Below are 23,563 nucleotides of genomic sequence, written 5' to 3' on the forward strand. Positions count from 1 at the left end.
TGGGGAGGGGAGGGGGAATGGGGAGGGGAGGGAGAATGGGGAGGGGAGGGTGAGAATGGGGAGGGGAGGGAGAGAATGGGGAGGGGAGGGGGAATGGGGAGGGGAGGGAGAATGGGGAGGGGAGGGTGAGAATGGGGAGGGGAGGGGGCGAATGGGGAGGGGAGGGGGCGAATGGGGAGGGGAGGGTGAGAATGGGGAGGGGAGGGTGAGAATGGGTAGGGGAGGGAGAGAATGGGGAGGGGAGGGGGAATGGGGAGGGGAGGGAGAATGGGGAGGGGAGGGAGAATGGGGAGGGGAGGGAGAATAGGGAGGGGCTTCTAATGGCTGTGGGGCTTCTTTATGGACGGATAGAAATGTTCTCAAGTGTACTGTGGCCGTGGTTGCCAACCCTGTGAATAAACTAAGAATGCTGAATTTCACACTTTAAACGGGTGAGCTGTTTGGTATGTGAGCTGTATCTCGATAAAGCTGTTTTTTAAAAAACCTGTAGTTTTTGTTGTCTATACAGACCCACTTAAAACAGCCCATTTAGTGCAATTGAGGGTACCTTTTTAAGTGAACTCTTTTGGTTTGTGGAAAGCTAAAAGTCTCACCATCCTGTCTCGGACGCACCCACTTGGTCAGAAGTGGAGGTATTGGTGTCCCACAAGTCCACCTCTCTTCAGGGGGTCCAGGGCCAAGAGAGAGGATGGCCGGTGGCCTTCCCGGCAGTGTGGGGGCCCCCCTTGGCTCCCCGGGCCGCCCCAGGGAGCAGCTGGTGTTCCGGGGCTAGCACAGGCCCCTGAGTGCCCACAGAGAAGCCAAACCCAGCCCTGCTTCTCCCAGCCCCGGGAATATGGCGGGAGCGAGAGTGTCTCAGTTTCATGGGGAGAGTCACTGAAGTCGCCGCCGTCACCCACTCTACAAGTGGCCGTTTCAGAGTTGGCCTTTCCTCCTCCCCCAAGCCTTCTCGACCTGCGTCCTCTCAGCCAATGACCTTGACTGACCTCTGTCGACCGGAACTCCCTGGCGGTCCACTTCAGCCTGTCAGTCCCCCTGTTGTGGTGGGTGATGTGTCCAGTCTGAGGCCCCCTCAGTCCCTCACGCTCTGGACGCCGCACCGGAGGGTCGTCACCTGAGGGTTACTCCGAACAGCTCTGGTGCGGAGCACCTCCTTTACGTCTAACCTCCCCCGACCCCGTCCTCTACCTCCCCTTCCTCATTTCTCTGTCGCCTTCACAGACGGTCTCCACTGGACCTCTGTCCTCACTGCCTCCACGCCGCCCCCCGTCCCGCTGCATCGGTTCCCGGTCCTCACGTACTTGACCTCTTTTTAGAACCTGCCACTTTTGGCCACTCCCGTTGCTCACCACACTCTTCTCTGTTTCTGTCCCATCGCAGTCTCTTTACCACTCCTCCACGGCCACTTTTACTTTCGTCCTCTTCCAGCCTGACCTTTAAATGCTGGCGACCCCTGGCCTTGGTCCCTAAGACCCCCTCAGGCTTCAAGATTTATATTCTCATTGCTAATCTGGACGGGCTGGGAGGTGGGTGAGGTTTCTTGGTGTCCAGGGTAATCTTGGTAATCTTACATTTCAATATTCAAATGGGGAAAGGCTTAGAGGCCACGGGCGCAGATAAGATAGGAAGTTAACACTTTACGTGGTTGCCAGCAGAGGAGCGGCCTGATTAACCCTGTGTTTGGGAGATGGCCGGCCAGGAGGGTAGATGGTGAGGGACGTGGCCACGGTCAGGCCTGGAGAGCCAAGGGGGGCCCAGCGAGGGCAGGGCCGGTGGCAGATCAGCAGACACCCAGAACCCAGCGCTCAACGTGGGCGACCTCGCGGATGACAGCGCCCCTGCTCCCGGGCTGCAGACCGGCTCTGAGGGGCGTGCTTCCCCCTCAGACCCGTTGCTCACACACCCAGTAACCACGTGCCGGGTTTGCGCAGGACAGCGCTCTCCTGCCCTTGTGTTCTCTTCTCCCTCTCAGGCTGGAGGCTTGTTCACTGGGCGACACAGAGGAAGGAGGCCAGACAACCAGTTTGTCTTTGGAAATCGACTGTGCCCCTGCCCAGAGTCCCAGACAGAGCGACCCAGGCTCTGATGATGAGAGAGCAAGAGAACCATCTTCCTTTGGTGGTTAAATTAGATGCAAAAGACATGATGAATTATCAGATGGAGATTCATCTTCCCTGTCTCCTAGGAGCTTGCTTTCTGAGAAGCATTTAATGGTCTCGGCGCCAAGCAAACCGTGAGAGACCACAAGTGGGAGGATCATTGTGCCGATTCTGTGGACGCTCCCGGTTGCACACCCAGGGGCTGGCGGGGTGGCCGTGGTTCCGGCCCAGCTTTGCTAGCTCTCAGCTCCCAGGGTGAATTCTGTTAGGAGCTGTCTTAACAGAACCTCTTTCTCTTTCCCGAGGGGAGCAACATGCCTCGTGTATGACTTCATTCATCCTCAGTTGCTGAAGATCCTCACTGCTGTTTGTGTGTGTGAGACCAGGGTTAGGCTGTGTCAGGAGGGCTCAGGTCCAGAACCAGCCACTGCGGCTGAGTTTTAGCAGGAGATTTATTGTAGGATTCTCAGCAGTTTACAGCATTACTTGTGTAAGGGCTGAAGAAACAGACGCAGGTTCAGGAGTGATTCCCAAAGCCATACCTCAGAACCTGGCCGCCGAGGAAGCTGCTGCCTCTCCCTGGATCTGGAAGCCTCGAGCCCCGAAAGCCTCCATTGGGCCTGGAAGCCACACCTGTTCTCCCGGCTCCAACCCAAGTCGCATCGTGGGGACTGGCAGCTGCATGCGGGCGCCCGCCTCCCCACCTCCTCCCAGCCGCCGGCTTGTCCTGGGCTCCCCGTGGAGTGGGCACCCCTGAGACCGTGGCTGCCTGGCACAGAGGGGTGTCCACCTCACCTAGGCCCCAGTGCCTACAAATCAGACCCAGATCCCTAACGGCAACGGGGCTGGAGAAGGAGACTCTTTTTTAAATAAATTTATTTATGTATTTACTTTTGGCTGCATTGGGTCTTTGTTTCTGTGCGCGGGCTTTCTCTAGTTGTGGCAAGCGGGGGCTACTCTTTGTTGAGGTGCACGGGCTTCTCATTGCGGTGGCTTCTCTCCGTTGTGGAGCACGGGCTCTAGGCGCGTGGGCTTCAGTACTTGTGGCACGTGGGCTCAGTAGTTGTGGCGCACAGGCTTAGTTTCTCTGTGGCATGCGGGATCTTCCTGGACCAGGGCTCGAACCTGTGTGCCCTGCATTGGCAGGTGGATTCTTAACCACTGCGCCACCAGGGAAGTCCCAAGAAGGAGACTCTTGCATTCGTTTTGTGTGAAGATGGGGAACGAATGTCAGGAACCAGGCCGCATCCCCAGACAGAGGCCCTGTGGTCAGGAGAGGACCCGTCCCACACTTGGGAAGGAAGGGACCCTGACTCACCACACGCCGCCTTGGCTTTGGTCTGGGCAGGTGGTCCTCCCTGCGTCTCACGCAGCTCGGCGCCCATCCCGCACCCAGCCTGGACCCTCCCAGCCTTCACAAGAGGCCACATCTTCAGCCCCTCTGTCCTCCTGAGGTCCCTCCCGCGTGCTGTGCCCCGCAGGCTCCTCCAAACCACTGGGCATGTGCGTCGCCCGAGCCTGTGAGGACGCCAGTCACCCTCTTGTTGTTTCCTGTGTGATAGTCTCGAGTCGCTGACTGGATCACAAAGTCCTGGAGGAGGAATGGGGACCCGGCCTGTGGTCGTCTTGTCTCCCTGACACTTCACAGCTCAGGGCTGAAACAGAAAAGCCCCTCAACCCCCATCCTCAGGAGATCCTGTTTCCTACACCGTGGACGGGTGGTCACGGCAGCCCCTCTCCGTGTGTGTGGTGGGTCAGGACCGAGAGATGAGCTGCAGGAAGAGGCACCGAGGTCTCCACCACCCGCTGCCGAGTGGAACCTCCCTCTTCCCAAATCCCACTGCAGGCGAGCCCGAGGCCTTGGCCCACGAGGCTCGGCCTTGGGTCCTCCTCTCGGGCTCCCTGCCCCGTGGACACGGGAAGCGAACAGAGCAGGAGACAGGAGACGCAGCACGAGGTGCGGGCCCCACCGCAGGAATTAGTTACAGCTGGTGCGAACCCAGCCTCTCCTTCCCGCCTTCTCCAAAACACACAGGCGGGGGAGAGGCCTCCCTCAAGACTCTGGAGCCCAGCTCTCCCTTCTCCGCCCCAGGGAGGTCCCACGGCCACCACAGGGGCCCATCCCAGCTCAGCTGATGCAGGAGGAGGGCCGGGGGGTGGGTTCAGACGGGAGAGAAGGGAAATCATCAGGGGAATTCCTCCTCTCCCCAGATTGCTCTCCACACCCCCGGGAAAAGGAGAAGAACGCAAGCTGACTTTTGATAGATCGGCACATCTGTCTCAAACATAAGCCCCAATTCATTCAAAGTCCTTTAAGTCTGCTCTGCATTCTCAGCATGAAGTATTTCTCCCAGAAAAGGTGACACGGTGTTGCTTTTAAAAAGTACAACTGAAATATGCAGGGTAAAAGTCACAGGCTCACTGAGAGTGTGTCTGACAAGACGCCTGCTTCTCGTCTGGGTTCTGAGCACGGACCCCGAGCCTCTTCCCACCCCCGACTCATACGTATTAGCTCATGAATCTGAGCGCGAACAGCCAGCTTTCCTTAAGTCTGTCCTCATACTTACTCATTCCTGCGTTTTCCGTGCAAATTCTTATTTGCAGTAAGTATCACCACTGTTTTCCAGGTCCCACGTGTGGTTAATGCAGCGAAAGGTAAGGAAAGGCCATGTTGGCAGCTCTGCAGTAAAACTTAAAGGGCGGGTGGTGACCCCGACGGCCATTCCAAGAAACGCCTTGGCTCAAGAGATGGTTGTGTTTAGAGAAATGGTCGGGAGGCTCACGTCCACTCAGCTCTGGGGTCTGGGGTGTACGCAGGGTCCCCGAGGATACACAGGGTCTGGTGGTTTTAAAAATGTCCTGTAAACAAAATGTAGGCCTGTGGCTGTGATGGAGCTTCAAGACACGGGGCCCAGCACAGACGGCTGTTCCCCACGGGCTCGGGAGCCTGGGCATAAGGAAAAGGGGGCAGCTTTCTGTCGGGGGCGTTTTCAATTTCCACCTGGTCATTCTCCCCTCTGCCCCACCCTGGAATGAAGCCTCAGCCCCCACAGATGGTTTTCACACTGTAGTGCTGGTGATTGACACAAGCTTCCAGCAGGAATTTGATATAAATCTTCAGTTGCCTTCAAGCGAGAAAAGGGCTGCTTCCCTGGCCTGCACGGAACGAGACAGATGACCCAGAACCTGTGTTGCCCTAATGACTTCTTTTCTTTTTTCTTTTCTTTTCTTTTCTTTTCTTTTATCTCTTCAGTGTGTTCAAACTGTTGTTCCTAATGACAAGACGTGATGGAGAAAAGGCCAAGATTGCCTGAACAGTATGTCTTTTGTAAAAAAAACAATACTTCCTAAAAGTGCTGAAGTTGCCACAGTTGACAAGCATGGAGAAAGGAAATCCACGTACAAACTTGTAAGAAAGAGAGGGGGGAACACTCTTCCAGGAACCAGTAAGAAAACAATGAGATTAGCCACAGGCTGGGAGAAAATATTTGCCGGACACGGTGTTTCCCAAAAGAACTTCCATTCAAAATACAGAAGGGACTCCTACAAACCCATGGTAACAGAAAACGCACTAAAAACAGAGTGAAGGATTTGAACAGAATTTCACAGAAGATGCATCAAAGAGTCCAGGACAGAGCCTCCACATCATCATGGGAGAAATTCAGATGAAACCCCTGTGAAGGTATCCCCACACCCACGGGAACGCTAAAATGTAAAGACCACGTGTATCAAGTGCTCGTGAGGTTGAGGCGGTGCCGACGCTCATCGTCGTCGCTGGCGGGAACGTAAGCTGTCCGGCCCCACCGGCTGCCTCATCGTATGTTAGACTCACAATATGGCTCATGTGTTCTCACAAAAACGTTCATGGGAGGAGCTTCCCTGGTGGCGCAGTGGTTGAGAGTCTGCCTGCCGATGCAGGGGACGCGGGTTCGCGCCCCGGTCCGGGAAGATCCCATCGCGCCCCGGTCCGGGAAGATCCCACATGCCGCGGAGCGGCTGGGCCCGTGAGCCATGGCCGCTGAGCCTGCGCGTCCGGAGCCTGTGCTCCGCAACGGGAGAGGCCACGACGGTGAGAGGCCCGCGTACCGCAAAAAACAAACAAACAAAAAAAAACCATTCATGGGAGCTTTATTCATAAAAGCCAAACCATGCGGGAACAAGAAGTCTTGTTTGTTGCTGGTGATGGACAACCAGGTGTCCGTCAACAGGTGAGTGGATAGACGGCCAGAGGACCGGAACCTAGGCTGCTGCACAGCACAAAGAGAATGAACTCCGGACACACACGACAGCGTGATGACAAGAGCTGGGAGAAGAGAAGCCGGACACAGAGCCCCGCCGTCCGCCTGCGCGTCCCTGGAGTCCAGAGCCCAGGAACCACCCCAGTGGCAGGAACCACACCAGTAGTCGCCCGGGGCAGGGGGTAGGGGAGGGCTAGGGGCACAGGGATACCCACGTTTCAGGAGGACGTCCCACGTCTCGAGCGGGTGGCGGTTCCCAGGTGCACACATTCGTCAGGACTCACACTGCAGACTTCAATGTGTGCGTTTTACTGTATGTAAACTACACGTCCGTGAACCTCATGGAAACGATAGCGGCGTCTTCAGGACTGGTCGTCTGGGGAAGGCGCCCCCTCCTGCACGTCTGTGGGCGTGACAGAAATTGGGTCTGAGTTCAGTGACCTTCGTGAAAATATCGAACAGGGCCCTTTTTTACCTGGTTGCGGCACATATTCATACTGGGGCCAGGGGGTTGTTCTGATTTTTCAGCAGACCCCAGATTTAACCTCAGAAGCGCTTTCCAGCCTGACTTTAAATGTTCCATGTAGCGCTGCTCTGCCTTGGAGGAACTGCCAATTCTGTGTTAGAGTTCTCCAGAAAAGGCCACTTTAAAAAGGGAAAAAGGAAGGAATATTCAGGGCGTTGCATCGCAGAGCTGTGTGTGTTGAAAACTTGCCTCGATTTACATTGTATTTTCTACTAGAAACAGTGTTTTGAAAATATCTACAAATGCCATGTTATCCATCTGTCATAAATATGTTTTTTGTTTTTGGGTTTTTTTGCGGTACGGGGGCCTCTCACCGTTGTGGCCTCTCCCGTTGCGGAGCACAGGCTCCAGACGCGCAGGCTCAGCGGCCATGGCTCACGGGCCCAGCCGCTCCGCGGCATGTGGGATCTTCCCGGACCGGGGCACGAACCCGTGTCCCCTGCATCGGCAGGCGGACTCCCAACCACTGCGCCACCAGGGAAGCCCATAAATATGTTTAAAAAAAGAAAGAACTCAGAGCACCAGCCAGTTCTCCCAATCATGCCCTGGGCACATCAGCCCTGCGCACACCTGTCGTCTCTTCCCCTTCTTTTCCTGCTTTTCACCGCTGAACGAGGAGGTAGTCAGTCCAGAAAGGGTGGAACATGTTTTTTTAAAACCTCATCTTATTACTTTATCACAAATCAGTCCAAGGATAAATTTGGCAAAGGATTATGAAAAGGTAACAATGGCAAGAAAACTCAGGTGGCTTAAGGGACGCCTGCCACGGCTGACTCCAGATACACCTGCTTGATGCGGGACAGGAGTGCTCACGCCGTGGACACGGACACCCTCCACGCTCTTCTCGCCGCCACTGTCCCACCAGGAAGCCCACGCACATTCTAGTGGGCAGATATGAAGCTCAGTACGTTTAAGGTCATTACCAGAAAGATGTACTGGAAGTCAAATTTCCCAGTCCAGATGGCCGGGTTAAAATAAAAACAATCCTATTCTTTATTTCCCAGTGAAAAACGTACCCACAGCTCTGGTATACCCAGCATTCAGGTACACTGCTGGAGGTCTCTGGCAGAATGTACCAAGATTTTTAAACATTTCTATCTATAGACAACCTGATTCCTCTTCTGATCATTTATCCTAAGTAAACAGAGACACGACACACTTAGCTTTAGGTACGAAATACTCCATGCAGAACACTTGACAAGGGGAAGAATGTCGACAACATCATGACCCTCCTACAACAGGGGAAATTCCAAAGTCAGTCATGGCGACGAGATGGAGTCCTATTCATTCAGAACTGAACTTTCGGTCTCCTGTGAACCTGCCGTCCTCACGCACTGCGGTGAAGCATGGAGTTAACTTGCAGGTCTGAGGTCGGGCTGGCTACATCAAGCCCTGGCTCTGGAACGTTTGGTGTGACCTTGGAATGTTTGCACATCTAACTCTTAGTTCCCTTGTATGAAAGCAATGAGGCTACCATAGAATTAAGAAAAATATTTCATGCAAGGTCCTGAGACATACGAGGGCTCAATAAACGTTTCCAGTAACTTTGGTTACACAGAAATCACTGGGTGCTTTAAAAGATACCGACTGTTGGGCTTCCCTGGTGGCGCAGTGGTTGAGAGTCCGCCTGCCGATGCAGGGGACACGGGTTTGTGCCCCGGTCCGGGAAGATCCCGCATGCCGCGGAGTGGCTGGGCCCGTGAGCCATGGCCACTGAGCCCGTGCGTCCGGAGCCTGTGCTCCGCAACGCGAGAGGCCACAACAGTGAGAGGCCTGCGTACCGCAAAAAAATTAAAGAAAAAAAGATACGGACGGTGGGTTCCACACCCAGAAACTCCGACGTAGGTGGCCTGGGGTGTAGACACAGCATCCAGCCTTTTCGAAGCTGCTCAGGTCGTTCTGGTTCCAGCCGCGGAGGGGAGCTCGCACTGGACTAAGGATCCTCATGACCATGACGAACTGGTCAGAGTATGAAGACCAGTGGCTAGAAGGGCAGGAGCAGGTACAGCCCCTTCCCCGAAGGGACGGCACCCCGGCCGGCTCCACACCGACCAGCTGTCCAGTCGCCAAATAGCAAAACAGGTACTCGAGCAGAAAGTGGCCATCGAACTGGGCTGAAGACAGAGGTGAAACGTCCCAGGAAGCATGGCGGATGGAGGGGAAGCACCGAATCAGCGTGAGGTTCCCCTGTGTCCTCGGCAGTGGCAGCCCGAGCGCGGGGACACGCAGGAAGCCAAGGTGGAGGCCTAGGTCCCCGGAGCCTGAGCTCAGGACCGGGCTCAGTGAACCCGCAAGCTGTTCCTGAAAAACCGGATGGACTACAGCCAGCAGTGGCTGAAGGCTGTGCCCTGGGACAGTGACAGCCGGAGCCCACAGGCCTGAGGCCCAGCCAGGAGCTGACCGCACCCCAGAGCAAAAGGCAACCCACAGGAGAGGAAGATGATCCAACCCGAAGTCTCCGCAACACATCATCCACAATTCCCCAAACGATAGTCATTTCTAAAAAGGCACTAGACAAGCAAAAGAACAAAAGAAAGCAAAACCACAGAAAATGTGACCCATAATCAAGATAATAGAAATAGACTTATAGATAACTTAAATTTTGAATTTAGTAGATGAACCATTTAAAACAGCTATGACAAATCTGTAAAGGATTCACGAGGAAGAGGGAAAGAAGAGGGAGGGCCGCGAGATAGAGAGTCTTGGCAGAGAACTAGAAATGTCAAAAAGAAAACAAATGGAGTTCTAGAATTGCACAAAACAGGGCCGAAATTAAAAATGCAGTGGCTAGGCCTCACTAAGGACTACACAGCTAGAAGAGGAGCTTGAATGTGAAAACAGGTCAGTAGAAACGATCCATTTTCTGAACCACGAAGAGGAAAAGTCCTGTGGAAGAACAGCAAACGGTTGGTCTAACATACGAATTGGAGCCCAGAAGGAACAGACAGAGAGAATGGGCAGAAGAATACTGAATGAGATGACGGCCGTTTGCTCCCACACTTGATATAAGACGACCCACAGAGCCAAGAAGCTCAGCAACCCGCCATGCGTGATAAACAACAGAGGACATGTCTTCGTCAAACTTCTGAAAATAAAGAGAAACATCTTTGAAAAAAAACGAATGAGAAGAAAGGAGACACGCTACCCTCAGAGAAGTGACAAAAATGATGATGACTGACATGAACAGAAGGGATAGGAGCTAAAGGAGAACTGAAAAACACCTTCAAAAAGAAAAACATGCCACCTCGAAATCTAGGTCAAGCGAAAATCTCAGGCAAAATGAAAGACATTTTCAGAAGAACAAAAAATGAGAGAATTCGGTGCTTGAGGAAGTTCTCCAGGTTGAAGGGAAAAATCCCTGATCTAAACCTGAATCTGCAAGAAAGAATGAAAGTCACCACGCATGGTAAACCTACGGGAGCACAGTTCTTTAGAAGCATGGTCTGTAAAATGCAAAAATAATAAAACTGAGTTTATTGTATGATTTCTATGTGAGTAGAAGTAAAACGTGTGACAAGACAGCATAAAGGGCTGGGGCATAAATTGAATTATAATGGTATAAGGTGCTCACGTTGTATGTGAAGCGGCATAAAATTAAAGTTTGACTGTGATAGATAATCGACAAGAACCCACTGTGTAGCACAAGGAACTCTGCTCAATATTCTGTGCTAACCTATATGGGGAAAGAATCTGAAAAAGACTAGATATGTATGCAATGCATCACTGAGCCGCTGTGCTGTACACCTGAAACTAACCCAACGTTGTAAATCAGCTATTCTCCAATATGAAATAAAAATTAAATTAGAAAAAGAAAGAAAGCATTGAATGGAGAGGCTATCGGGTAACTTGAAGAATCGAAAAGAAGGCTATGGAACTGGGCTCCCGACGGTAGGAATCAGGGCAGCTCTGCAGCTCTACTTTTTTCCCCCCAATCTCTGTATTACTGTTGTTAAAAAACGAGACAAAGGGCCCAAAATGGAGTCTCTTATGCTAAACCCTCCATCAGCAAAGCCAGACTGAGCTTCATTCCGGTTTCGGGTCTCCCGGAAACGGAGTCTCAAACCAGCCCCTCGGGAATCTCCGGTCAGCGCTAGTCCTGTCGCCGGCAGAGCCCGTTAACAATTTCTGGGAAATAAAAATAGAATCTGGTTAATACAATCAAGTCTAACCTTTTGTTTCCCTTTGTGCTGAGTCTAGTGTCCCTGGCTCACAGCGGCCGCCCTGGGGAACTGACCAGGTGGCAAGTTCTGGGTTTAAACCCGCCGCTCTCTCCTCCGGACCCCTCACCTAACCCCTCAGGAGTTCATTCGATGCCCTGTTTCCTGAAACGAATCATTAGGAACCACAGCACTCATTTTCTCATCCTTCGTGGCCGTGGAACAGCCAGCATTATGCGTTTCTCCCTGGAGGACCCGAATTTGGAAAGTGCGCTGTCCCACCAAGCTCCCTTCCTACCAAACTTGCGTTTGGCTGAACACCAATTACATGTAACTATACCCAGGACCTCGTAAACCACAGAATGGATCAGCAACATGCTGGTATCAAACGGTACCGCCCATGGGGATCATTTTCTCTGAGGCTTTGCCCAGAGAAAATCACACGTCCTATCGTCACGAGGTTGCCCCAGCCCGAAGAAAGCTCAGATCCTGTGGTCTCACAATGAACAGTGCCTTCCGGCCTGTAATCTAGGGCCTAATTCTTCTTCCCAATTATTATCCCCACGATGCCGAGGGTGCTGCCTTTTGAGTGAATCTGTCATAGATGGGAATTCACCTACAAACAAGGGGACAGGCAACCCCCAGGGTAGGGACACAGATTCCACCACGAATGCTCATCCCTAAGGTGATTCTTCAAAAATTCTACTTCAAAGACTCAAATCAACATGAATTAATCTTTGAAGCAGCCACTTTGGAACAAATTCTTGTGCCACCTTGTCCAGGCTTTCCCCTGCTCTCTCTCTTTTACTTAACAAGGCTTGATTTGGGGAATCTGGGCAAGAAAGTTCCATCTACAGCAAAAGCGATGCTGAATTCCTGCGACCAATTCCTGGGAATTCACCTGTGATGTTATCTGCCCCCAGAGAAGGATTCATTCACAGAAGGACAGGCCGAGACTGACTGAAAGGAGAGACCAACTTGTGATCAGCTCCTTTGCGGATGGAAGACAACTTGGGAATCATGGGCATCATTTCAGGGTCCTCCAAGTCTTTGCTATTAACCCTTCCCTAGGTTGCCTGGGGAACACATTTATGCTTTTCCTAATAGTAAAGGAAGTGAAAGAGGGGAAAGAACAGGCTTTGAGACCAGACGGACCTGGATTCCGGTCTCCTTTGCAAAATTAATAAAGAAAGTACTTCCTTCCAGGGTTGTTTTATGGATCAAAGATAATGTATATAAAGAGCCCATCACAGTGTCAGAAACACGGTCGGTGCACAGTAAAATGCTAAGTATTATTATTTGGGGCAAGGAAGCCATAGATTAGACCCAACTCTACTACCTACCAGCTCTGTGATCCAGTATCTTAGTTCCATCTGCAAAGTGGGAATAATAATGGTAAAGACAAATGAGGTCATCGATGATAAACTGTAAAGCACTATACGTCATATGGTGTTATCTGACCTTTGAAGTTTCTTCAGACTCCAGCAGTCTATAATTTACCACCTGATAAAAGGGCTGTACTATGTTTTTTTTTTTTTTAAACATCTTTATTGGGGTATAATTGCTTTACAATGGTTTGTTAGTTTCTGCTTTATAACAAAGTGAATCAGTTATACATATACATATGTTCCCTTATGACTTCCCTCTTGCGTCTCCCTCCCTCCCACTCTCCCTGTACTGTGGTTTAGAGTGAGGTGAGAAGGTTTACCAACTAATAGAGCTCAGTTGCCATAGCAACTCAGACATTATTTTCAAAGTAAGAAAGTTAATGTTGAGGTACATGTCTTCTGTAACATCCCAGTGGGTTTTCCACTGTAGATAAAGACAAGAGACAAAGCTGTATTTTAGGATCAGAGCACTAGAGTGGAACGAATACTCTGTTAAGCTAGGAAAACTAGGACTTACCTTGGCTTTGGTAACACGACGTGAAGACACTCTACTTGTATATTTTGAAATCCCCAAATTCTCTCGTAGAAAATGTCAAGCACCATCAAACTATTGTGCTTTTTCAACCTCTCATCATAAGCAAGCAATGTTTTCCATTATGGGTTAAAGATAAGGTAAAGTGCTTTATTGATCTAACAACTTCTGAAGTTATTCAAGAGAAAAAGGATGTGATATGTACACAGAGAGAGGGGAGGAGAGAAACCGTTATATATATATATATATATATAACTATATATATAGTTATAGATAGAATACCATATATAATATATGATGTGGATAGAAAATATATTATATGTAGTTATATCTGCAGTATATATTATGTAGGGAGGGATATAGACAGACAGACAGTGAACGTGTTGCATGTATATTATGAGAAGGTCTTCAGCTATAGGTTGCCTGAAAGCGGTAAGTATCTTCCCGCCGAGCTGGGCCGGGCATGGTTTGCTCAGCTGTGCAGGGCACTCTTCTAAAGGATTTATTGTTTTAAGCACAGCAGTGGCCCTAATACTTGGAGGGGTGCCTGGTTCAGGTGATTTGTGTTTCCCTACATTGTCAGAAACAGTTTTCCCGATTCTTAGTCTTAGAGAAGAATTATCGGTTCAGTTTTCAAAGTTTCACTAATATCAAAGGTAAGCTTTTCTTGTGACACATGAACTTTCTCACTCTGTCAATACCGTTTTCTTAGCATGGCCCATCATGGACACTGGCTTCCAGATCTCGGACTAATAAAGAGATGCTTCTTTACACTATTTCTTTCTCAGGTCACGCTGCCAGAGCAGCAGGTCTCTGAGCCACGTAAATGTCAAACCTTGAACCGGGTCCGGTCGGATAAGGCTTTCATGGCACGTTTAACACGACATGACTCAAAGTTTCAAAAGAGCTCAATTCACTTGCATCTCACATACTTGGAGAATTCCCTTTTTCTTACGGAAAGTACCATTTTCTTGAAACATAGCAGCCCTTCCAATTGCATAAGGAGAATCCCATAATCATGAGAGAGGAGACCCCTCGGGTCGGTTGTAAAAATGGTCCTGGAAAGGGTGGGAGCAGAGAAGAGCAGCAGGACAGGAGGCTGGTTCATGGACTGACCGGGAACCAAGGGTCATCCAGGCCCCCTGGGAGGGGCTAAGAACTTGTCTTTGCAGAGGTTTCAGGAGGATGTCAGGTGGGTGGGGAGGGATGAGCGTGTTGCTGGCTGCTCACCAGCATTACCTGGAATTTCTGGGAAAACACAAATCCCTGGGCCCCGCCTGTGGAGACTCTGAGTCAGCAGGACTTTCTGGGAGACCCAGAATCTGTCTTTTTAACAAGTGTCGGGTGGGTCTGATTCCTTCTGTGTGGTGGTTTCGGAACACTTGATTTGTATATTCCAAACAGGACTCACCAGGTTAATGCCAGCTTGTGCTGTGCTGGTGTGGGTTTAACCTCCACACACACACACACACACACACACACACACACACACATACCAAAAACAGGCCTTGATTCTGAGCCTTGCTGAGTTCTGGATGCCCACACGTGTACACACACCGTGGTGGACATGGTGGCCGATTTCGATCTGACATCATGGGACACAGAGCTGGGAATAGATGCCCACGAGGGGCCCCCATGGCCAAGCCTGCAGAGCTGCCCAGCAGCCAGTGGGAGGGTCCAGGCCACTGGGTCACCTAGAAAAGGGAACTGGGGAGACAGGTGTGAGCCCAGTGTCCAGGAGCTCCTAGTGCCCGGTGGGTGCCATGTGTGTGCATGCAGTGCGGGGGCATGATGAGAGTGGGCAGATGACAGATATGTGTCCCTTCCTTTATTTGCCACTTTTTACAACAATGCATTAGTCTGTAACAGCTCCAAAAGCGACTGATGAGGTTTTTTAATTTCTTTTTATTTTTTAATATTTATTATTATTTTTTTTGGCTGCGTCGGGTCTTTGCAGCATGCAGGATCTTTCGTTGTGGCGTGCGGGTTTCTCTCTAGTTGCAGGACGCAGGCTTAGTTGCCCTGTGGCATGTGGGATCTTAGTGCCCTGACCACGTCCCCTGCATTAGAAGGCAGATTCTTAAGCACTGGACTGCCAGGAAAGACCCGAGGTTTTTTAATTTCTTAGTTTCATTAGAAACTCAGGGACTTTCCTGGTGGCGCAGTGGTTAAGAATCCACCTGCCGATGCAAGGCACGTGGGTTCCTGCCCTGGTCCGGGAAGATCCCACGTGCTGCAGAGCAACTAAGGCCGTGTGCCATAACTACTGAGCCCGTGCTCTAGAGCCCGCAAGCCACAACTACTGAGCCCACGTGCCACAACTACTGAAGCCTGCGCGCCTAGAGCCCGTGCTCCACAGAGAAGCCACCGCAATGAGGAGCCCGCGCACTGCAAGGAAGAGTAGCCCCGCTCACTGCAACTAGAGAAAGCCCGCGCGCAGCAACAAAGACCCAACACAGCCAAACATAAATAAATTTATTTAAAAAAAAAAGAAAAAGAAACTCCGACTTTGACACTTTAGTTGTGCTTTAGCACGTAGCGGTTGCTTTTCTTACTGACGCAGGGAGAGCCCCACTGTCGGCTCCAGGCTGTGTTAACGCGGCCCCAGTGGTTCAGGAAGTGTCCTTGCTTGTGTGCCCTCCCTGGGTTTTCAGACCGTGGCCCAGATGCCTCACGTCTTGTTTTAGCTCTTCTATGTTTTAAGAAGATTTTTGTGCATGTGTTTCTTATTTGTCCTCAGCAGAGGGCTGGTTACCCAGTCGTTGCCAGAGGTGGCCTGAAGCGGACATGTCGAGTTCCTTTGTTGTTTGGTTGGGCCGGTTTGTTGGGAACGTGCTTTTGTGTTGGGTGCCACCGGGAACAAGACATCGAATGACTCCTCAGCCCTTGCAGCCGGCCGGGGTCCGACGTGTGACACCGCAGCTGCTGCGCAGAACGAAGAGGTGACGCACGCGGGTCCAGGCAGAGCGTCAGGGAACTGGCAGAGGGACAGGAGGGCTTCCGGGGGGAGGTGGCACCAGCCAGGCCCGCACATGTGAGATGGGAGGCGTCACCGTCCTCGCCTTCAGCCGCAGCTGGTACATCAACCCAGCAGACACCGCAGGGACCAGCAGCTCCCGACACCAGCTGAACCCACCCGGCGCCCGTGCCCAGGAGGGGTCGGGCCCAGCCCACGGGCCTGTCTACTGGTCCACACTTCGCACGCTAACCCAGCCGCTACACAGAAACATGAAGTGCAACAGAGGAAACGTTTGGGGTCCATGATCTCCTCTCTGGGGAGCCTCTTAGCGTCATCCTGACGAGAGGCCTGAGGGTTAGGAGGTAAACTTTGATCTGCTGTGTATTTCTCTACAGCCAGCTTCTGGAAGAAAAGAGGTGGTGGAAGTGAACTTACTCGGGAATTATTCAGGTTAAAGCCAGCTCCACTCTCTGCGAAAAAAAAAAAAGAAAGCAAAGAAAAGAGAAGAGAAGAGGAAGCACAGCATATCTAAGGACAGAAAATTAAAAGGCAGTTTTTCCAAAAATGTGAAGGGGTCATTTCAGATCCTTATGGAAAAGAAAGGAGTGTACCAGCCCCGAGCTCGGGACTGGGCTGAAACCCAGCGTCCTTAGGCCTGGCTGGCTGGGACCCAGAGCTTGAGCCCCAGGGAGCCGCAGGCCTGCAGGTGCCCAGGGCCGGGGGCAGCCAGGACGCCAGCGGGAGGAGTGAATTCCAAGCGGCGTGTTGGGGGAAGGGCAGTGACCCAAAATTCGTGGGCCTGGAGATCTGAAAAAAGGAGAAACGCCGGGCCAAAGGGAATGGAACAGAGCTCTTACCTCGGCAGAATACAAACGAGCTCCCTGCCGAGGAGGGAAACAAAATGTCACCACCTCGAACCTGAGGGATGCTCCGTGGGGGGGCAGGCAGCCCCAGCACTGGACTGGCGACGCGACGCCCTTTAAAGGACAGGAGGGATTTCCAGGCAGAGTGCCAGGTGTCCTCGTGCTGCTCGGGTCCTACCTGTCCAGCGCCACCTGGGCAGGTGACAATTTGGGGGTGGGGGTGTGTGTAAGCTCTCCGCTTGCTGTAGTGCCAAGTGTGGTTCCATCCAACCTAGAAAACCCGCCAGGGACGCCCGGCCCCGGGTCCGGACTGAAACAAGCAGGTGGCTGTCAGAGCCCGCGCTCCGGGCCACAGCCCAGAAGGGACAATGTGGCAGCTCTTCCAGAGGCCGAGGTGGCCCTGCGGGCTGTTCAACAAGAACAAGACCTCGGCCGTGGCGAAGGGACAGTGGCAAAGGGGGTCCAGCTTGCGAGGGTCCCCAGGGCCAGTCAGAACCTGGCAAGGATCCCCGGCCGGGCAGCCCGAGGCCGGCTCACGGGAGCCGAGGGTCTCGTCCAGGAGCGCCCCGTGCTACAGCCGGAAGGGGGTCTCCCGCCGGCCCGCCCTCCTCCGCCGCCGCCGGGGGCTGGGAGGGGCTCCGGAGACTGGGCGGGGGCGCGGCCCGAGCGAAGGTCTGTGCGCTCCAGCGCCCTCTCCCTGCCGGGGGCTGCCCTGCGGACACCGGCCGGCCCGGGATCCCCAGCCTCTGCCCAGCCCCCGTCCCGGGTGCGGCCTCCACAGCCCAGGGTCACCCTCGTCCTGCTCACGGCCGGAGACGGGCCGTGTCATCGGTCACGCGCTCGCTGTGGCGGCGTCGGTGGGTTGCACGCCACCCCCAGAAGGGGCTTCCCAAGCACACCCGACCGTGGCGCCGTGGGAAACTCTGGCCCAAACTGTGGGTTGTCCCCGAATGACAGAGGGCTCTGAACAAAGGATCCGCTTACAACTCGACCGTCGTGGTCACTCGAGATAACGCTCGTCATCAGGATCACCGACTTGCGCAGAAAGAACAGAAGGAAAAGACGTCTTTATGGAATCAAACGCTTTTATTTGGTATAAGCGTCAAGAAAATGAAGGGAGTTGCCCCATAAATGCGGGGGCTCAGAGTACTCAGCGAGGGGTCAGCAAATAATGGGAAAAGTATTTTGCAGCAGATTAAAATAACTTGAAACTCCGATCACTGGCTATGAAATGTATCCACATGTAACCACACGGGAAGTAAATGGTAAAATCTTCAGGCGATTTGCTCTCTTGGCTGCCCTGGTGGCAGGGGATCCAGCCCGCAGACCTCAGCGCTGCTCTGACCCCCAGTCCACCGGGGCGCCTGCCTAGTGGAGAGCAGGTCGTGCTCTGCCTGCTGGGCTCCCAAGGCCTCCCAGCATCTCTGAGCCACCTGACAGGGGCTCGTGCTTCCAGCGAACGGGCTCCAGCACGGGCGGCAGTGGTCGCACGAGGCTTCACTGGGGCTGCAGCTGGCTCTTCAGTCTGGCAAGTCTCATGAGGCACCTGTCCCTCCACTCCCTCCTGGCAGCTAAGTGCTCCGGGTCATCTGGAACCTTCACGCACATGGCCTGGGAACAGGAAAGAAACAGAACAGACAAGAGGGAAAAAGGGGAAAGAAGCATGAAGAGCAACTAACTTGGCAGGAGGGAAACTTCTCCTATTTATGCAAACTCTGAATTTGCTTTCAGAGACAAAAGAAGCCTGGCAAACCCTCAACTAATGTAACTTTCCAAATCCAGAGGGGCCGACGGTTCCTTCAGACGAGTCAAAATGACCTGCCAGTTCCTTGGTCACACCGCTCGGAGGGTCCCCTGAGACCCTGACGGGGCTATGGACAGTCAGGGACATGGAACCTCAAAGTCAAGCCAAAGAGCCTGGCTACAAACGAATCCTCGCCTTCCACCGGCAGGGAGTCTACACACCTGGTGCACTTTTTCAGCTGCGGCCCCGGAAAACTCTGGAACGGGTCCAAAAGTCTTTAGGACACGTTTCATGCCCTCGCTGTACCTGCCACAGTAGCTTAACATACCTGCAAGCACAAGAAAACAAGGATGCCCAAGTCAGAGAACTCTTGTCTGCGGCCCAAACCAAGAATGTGTCCGGAGGGTGTTGCCCTGGGCTCACCCTCCCGTGGACGAAGCAGGGCTGCGGGTGGGAAAGGCACCCCTGTCAGCGGCCCTGGGCTCACTGCTCAAGCTTTTCTCGGTAATAAAGGCCCGAGAAGCAACCCGACCTCCAGGCCTGGGTCAGCGCCTCAGGGACGCTGGGTCGGCCCACGTTCCTGCTTTGATTCCTCGACTATCCCATTAATGCTGTTTTCACCACAAGCGTCTCCTTCAACGATGTACCTATGAGGTTACTCGTGTACATGGCTCGAATGCATGTTCTAAGACCCAAAGATGTCAAGTTCAACTAAATCCGTTGCCCACTCCGCTCTTATCCCTGGATTCTACCTGGCACTTGACCCACCGGGCGGCGGCGGCCTTAACACGGGCTCCACCCCAGGGGCTGGCTAGGCTGTGGCCGCTGGGTTAGGGCGCCGCCAGCCACCTGCCCCGACCTGCATCTGAGCCCGGCCACACGACTTCCCACTACGCCGGGCCCTCAATCGAAGATGGAGCCCTAGGATTCTGGTGGAGAAGCACATGGAGAAGAGGCTCATCCTGGCGGGGGGGGGGGGGGGGGGGGCGGAGCGCCGCACTTAGGAGCAGCACGCGGGCTGCGTGGCAGAGGCCGACTCCAAGAGGAAGCCCGTCAGCTGCCCACACGCGGGGCGGGCTTGCCTGGACTCACCAATCGGCACACAGCGTGGCCCTCCCTCCCCCATCCCTCCCTCCTGCCCGCCGGGCAGGTCGCCTCGGGAGCCTGGCCCCGGAGCCGAGGAGCTGCGCTGGCCCTTTGCCAACCTCTCTCAAAACCAGGGAGACTCGGCAGTTGGTCAGTCAGGCTAAAAAGATAACAAGGGAACAAACAAAACTGCAGGATTTGCAGAGATCCGGAGCTAGGCCCTCACCGACCCCACGAACACTGCGCGATTCATTTAAAATAAAAATGATCTCCGCTAGTTACGCCTTAAAAAAGAAAAACAACTTCTGTGGGGTTGCTTTTGGTGCGTCTACACTGATGTGAAAGCCTAAATTCGCTGATTTCAACTGCATTTGTCCCAAATCGTTTGCCTTCTCTCAGAGGGTGATAAAATGATACCCCACTTTGTCTTAGAAGAGAAAGTGGTCCCGAGGGTGAGAATTCGAAAATGCAACGTCTCTGACGTTAGCACCTGCCGTTAAGTGGTGGCCGCCCCCTTTTAAGATGAGGGGTTTCACTGTGTTTACCAGAAGCACCAGGGGACGGGCCAGAGCTCATTATTTACTTCACTGTGACCATCTGTTGGTTTATTCAAACTCAAGGTGATAAAATCCAGACACAAATACAGCTGACTCGTGTTGGGGAGCAGAGACGCTGAACCGAGTGAGCTGGAGACACTGAGTGAAAAAAGAGCAGGCAGATGTGCTGCAGCCGCGAACCTCACCCACTTTCGGAGAAACAAGCTGCCCCGGCCCCCAACCCCCAGCAATGAGCCACGGGACTCGATTCAGGTGCCATGTTTCACCTCTGGGTCACTTTACGTTTTCTGAACGAGTGTCCCTCTTTCACTGCCCCTGTGAAGTCATCTGAGTCTCCCAGGGGCTTTCTAGAATCTTTTTTTCCCTACTGCCTTTTATACAATTTGTAGTTTTAAAAGGGCTTTTATTTCTTCAGAACAGAATAAAATATGGTGAAACTCTTTACAGTTCATAACTTCTCCCCAACTTGTTCAGAAAACCAATTAAAACTTCAGTCTCATTAGCATAAAAACACTTTCTATAACATGCACTCAGCTCTCAGGATAAACAGCCCGTTGTTTGTGGCGAGGCTGGGAGCCTCCACTCGCTCCAGACACAGGAAGTTCACAGTGACTTACAGTCAGGATCCGCGGTGTGCCTGCCTTATTGACAACTTTCCAGTGAAGGTATCACTCTTACTATTATTTGCAACACATCCCCTTCCATTAGAGAGTAAAAAAGGAGGCTTTTAAATATTTCCAAAGATAATTTTGGCTTCTCTACACCATGAAAGGTGAATTGAGTGGGAATTATTCTAGAATAACAATTTCATTGAAAATGGAAATTAGGGACTTCCCTGGTGGCCCAGTGGTTAAGAATCCACCTTCCAATGCAGGGGACGCGGGTTCGATCCCTGGTCGGGGAGCTAAGATCCCACACGGGATCCCGCGGGGCGGGGCAACTAAGCCTGCGCACAGCACCTAAGACCCAACACAGGCTAATAAATAAATTAAAACTATGTAAAAAAAAAAAAAAAGAAGAAGAAAATGGAAAGGAAAAAAAACACTTCACCTTTTATCCCACTAGTCTGCCCCTCCCCCATATCTTCTTTACATCCATGCCCTCTGCTGTCAATAATACCCTCTTCCAAAAACTCATAGAGCTTACCTTTATAGAAGACTCTGAACCTAACTTTTTTTTTTTTTTCTTGCGGTACGCGGGCCTCTCACTGCTGTGGCCTCTCCCGCTGCGGAGCACAGGCTCCGGACGCGCAGGCTCAGCAGCCACGGCTCACGGGCCCAGCCGCTCCGCGGCATGTGGGATCTTCCCGGACCGGGGCACGAACCCGTGTCCCCTGCATCGGCAGGCGGACTCTCAACCACTGCGCCACCAGGGAAGCCCTGAACCTAACTTCTTAAGAGATGCTTATACGGAATAAGAAAAGACGGCGGGGGTTGGGGTGGGGGGGGAGAAAACAGATTCTCATGAAATTAGATTTAGCTCATTTCACTGGTTTCTAACTTGAGCCCAGTGTCTCCACACCATGTATTCTCATGCCACCCCTGTGGGCTGGGGGGGGGGGGGGTCACTGCTGCTATACCCCTTTTACAGGTGGGGAAACTGAGGTGCAGTGAACTGACCTGCCAAGGTCATCTAGCTTGCAGGTCAGCGGGGCGCTGGCTGGCTCCACCAGCCAGACCCACCACTCTGAGAGCCGGCGCTGCCTTAAAAAGTAGCCAAACGGAGTAGGCATGCTGGCCTCGTTTCTCAGGTGCTATTTTATTAGATTAAAAACAGATCCTAAAATACCCCTACCACTTCCAGATAAACTGTAGCTTTTAAAGACTAATAACTAGCCTTAACCTGAGATGTCGGCTTTATATAAAACTATATCCAAAAGGAAGAATTCTTGATATATTCTGGTGACACTGTGAGGAATAACGAACATTTCCATTGATGCCAAGCCAGATCTCAAAACGGTCTAACTCTGGTCTTTGGAATGCTCTGAAGTTGAAAACTGCATCCGTCCACCACTATCATTTTAAGCCAATTAGGTTTTCTTATCATTTCTGCTTTGTTTGAAAAATTGCTGTGGGCCTCCTTCCTGTCTGCACACTATTTGATTCTTGAGTTTCTGGTTTCATCGGCTTCTAGTTTCTATTTGTTTGAGAGTTAAAGCTGTTCTCAGTCTCTCCCTATAGATTTCTTGTGATACCTGAATTATCTTATTTTTCTCAAGAAAAAAAAAAAGGTAGAAAGAAAAAGAAAAACATGACGGTTACCAGGCAGTGTCTACGTTCCCTTCAAATGCTTAAATATGTTCCTCACTTTTAAGGTTCTGGTTGAAAAAAACATTTGAAATTTTCCAAGGCTTCATTTTAATGAGCGATCGTGGGAACCCCGGCTCGCTGCTCTCTGCGCAGCCCCTCCCCCTGCTCCGCCCCGGGGAGAACCATCCCGTACGGAACTGCTGGGCGCACACGTGTGCAGCCGGGCACCAACGCATCTAGGAAACTGCTTGACTCACTCACTGGAAACCATATTCCACCAATTACTGTGGTGAGAAGGGACTGAACTAACAGGAAAACACCGTGGAACTCTAAAATCTACGTCCAACAGGCTCCCAGGGGTCACCTGCTCCGGCCCCCCACCCCCCGACCTCACTGCAGGAGTCTCCTCTCAAGCGTCTGGCAGGTGGGCACCAGCCTCCGGCCCCTCAGCTCCCCTCTCACAGCAGGGCCTCTCCGCACATCAGCTCCAGGTTCTAGAAAGTCCCTCCGGCCGTTTCCGGTCTTCTGTTCTAGCTCCAGCCCCACAAAAGACACAGACAGACAGACACATACTACTCCGGTCACCTTCTTCTGGATATGCCCCAGTTTCTCAACACGTTCGTTAAATGTAGACCATGGAGCTGAACACAACATTTGTTTTCTATTTGTACTCAAGTTTCACAAGTTAATAACCTAATGCTTAAAACAATTCACAAAAATTGTACAAATTTATGACAACATAAAAAAGCACAAGGATAATGTTACTTATCATTTCATCACCAAGAGACAGCAGCAGTAATAACATTTAGGTGACATTTTCCCAGATTTTTATGCATAGCTTTTTTTGATTTATTTTGTCTTAATTTGTTGTCGGTTTTATTCCTTCTTTTTCAAATGACGTCCTTTTTTTCAGTTGATTAAAGTCTGGCTGAAAGTTTCATCCTTGGGAGAGTCTCCCCTTCTCAGGTTATTTTTCTTTCAGTGTCACCAGCTCACTGGCTCTCACCTACTCCCCCAGCCCCTGGAGGTCGGCTTCTGGGGCAGCCGCAGAAGCCCCTCCCTCAGGCGTCCCCCGCCTTCTGGAAGGAGACCCATGCTCAGCAAACACGCCCGGAAGCTGCTTCTATTTGGGCTGAAGGTGTGTGCAATCGAGGTTCCGGTGGTC

General features: G+C 52.1%; 1 protein-coding gene across 1 annotated transcript in view; it reads right to left on the reverse strand.

The window, feature by feature from the left end:
* Window positions 1-18,259: 18,259 nt before the first annotated feature.
* CRYL1 (crystallin lambda 1) overlaps window positions 18,260-23,563 on the reverse strand; it is a 73,117-nt gene continuing 67,813 nt past the window's right edge. Inside the window, exons 7-8 of the mRNA XM_065895970.1 lie at window positions 18,728-18,834; window positions 18,260-18,373 (exon numbers count right to left, since the gene is read on the reverse strand). Of these exons, the coding sequence (XP_065752042.1) occupies window positions 18,260-18,373; window positions 18,728-18,834 (221 nt within the window). The remainder of the gene's footprint in view (window positions 18,374-18,727; window positions 18,835-23,563) is intronic.

Source organism: Phocoena phocoena, chromosome 18, assembly GCF_963924675.1.
Source record: "Phocoena phocoena chromosome 18, mPhoPho1.1, whole genome shotgun sequence".
Lineage (NCBI taxonomy): Eukaryota > Metazoa > Chordata > Mammalia > Artiodactyla > Phocoenidae > Phocoena > Phocoena phocoena.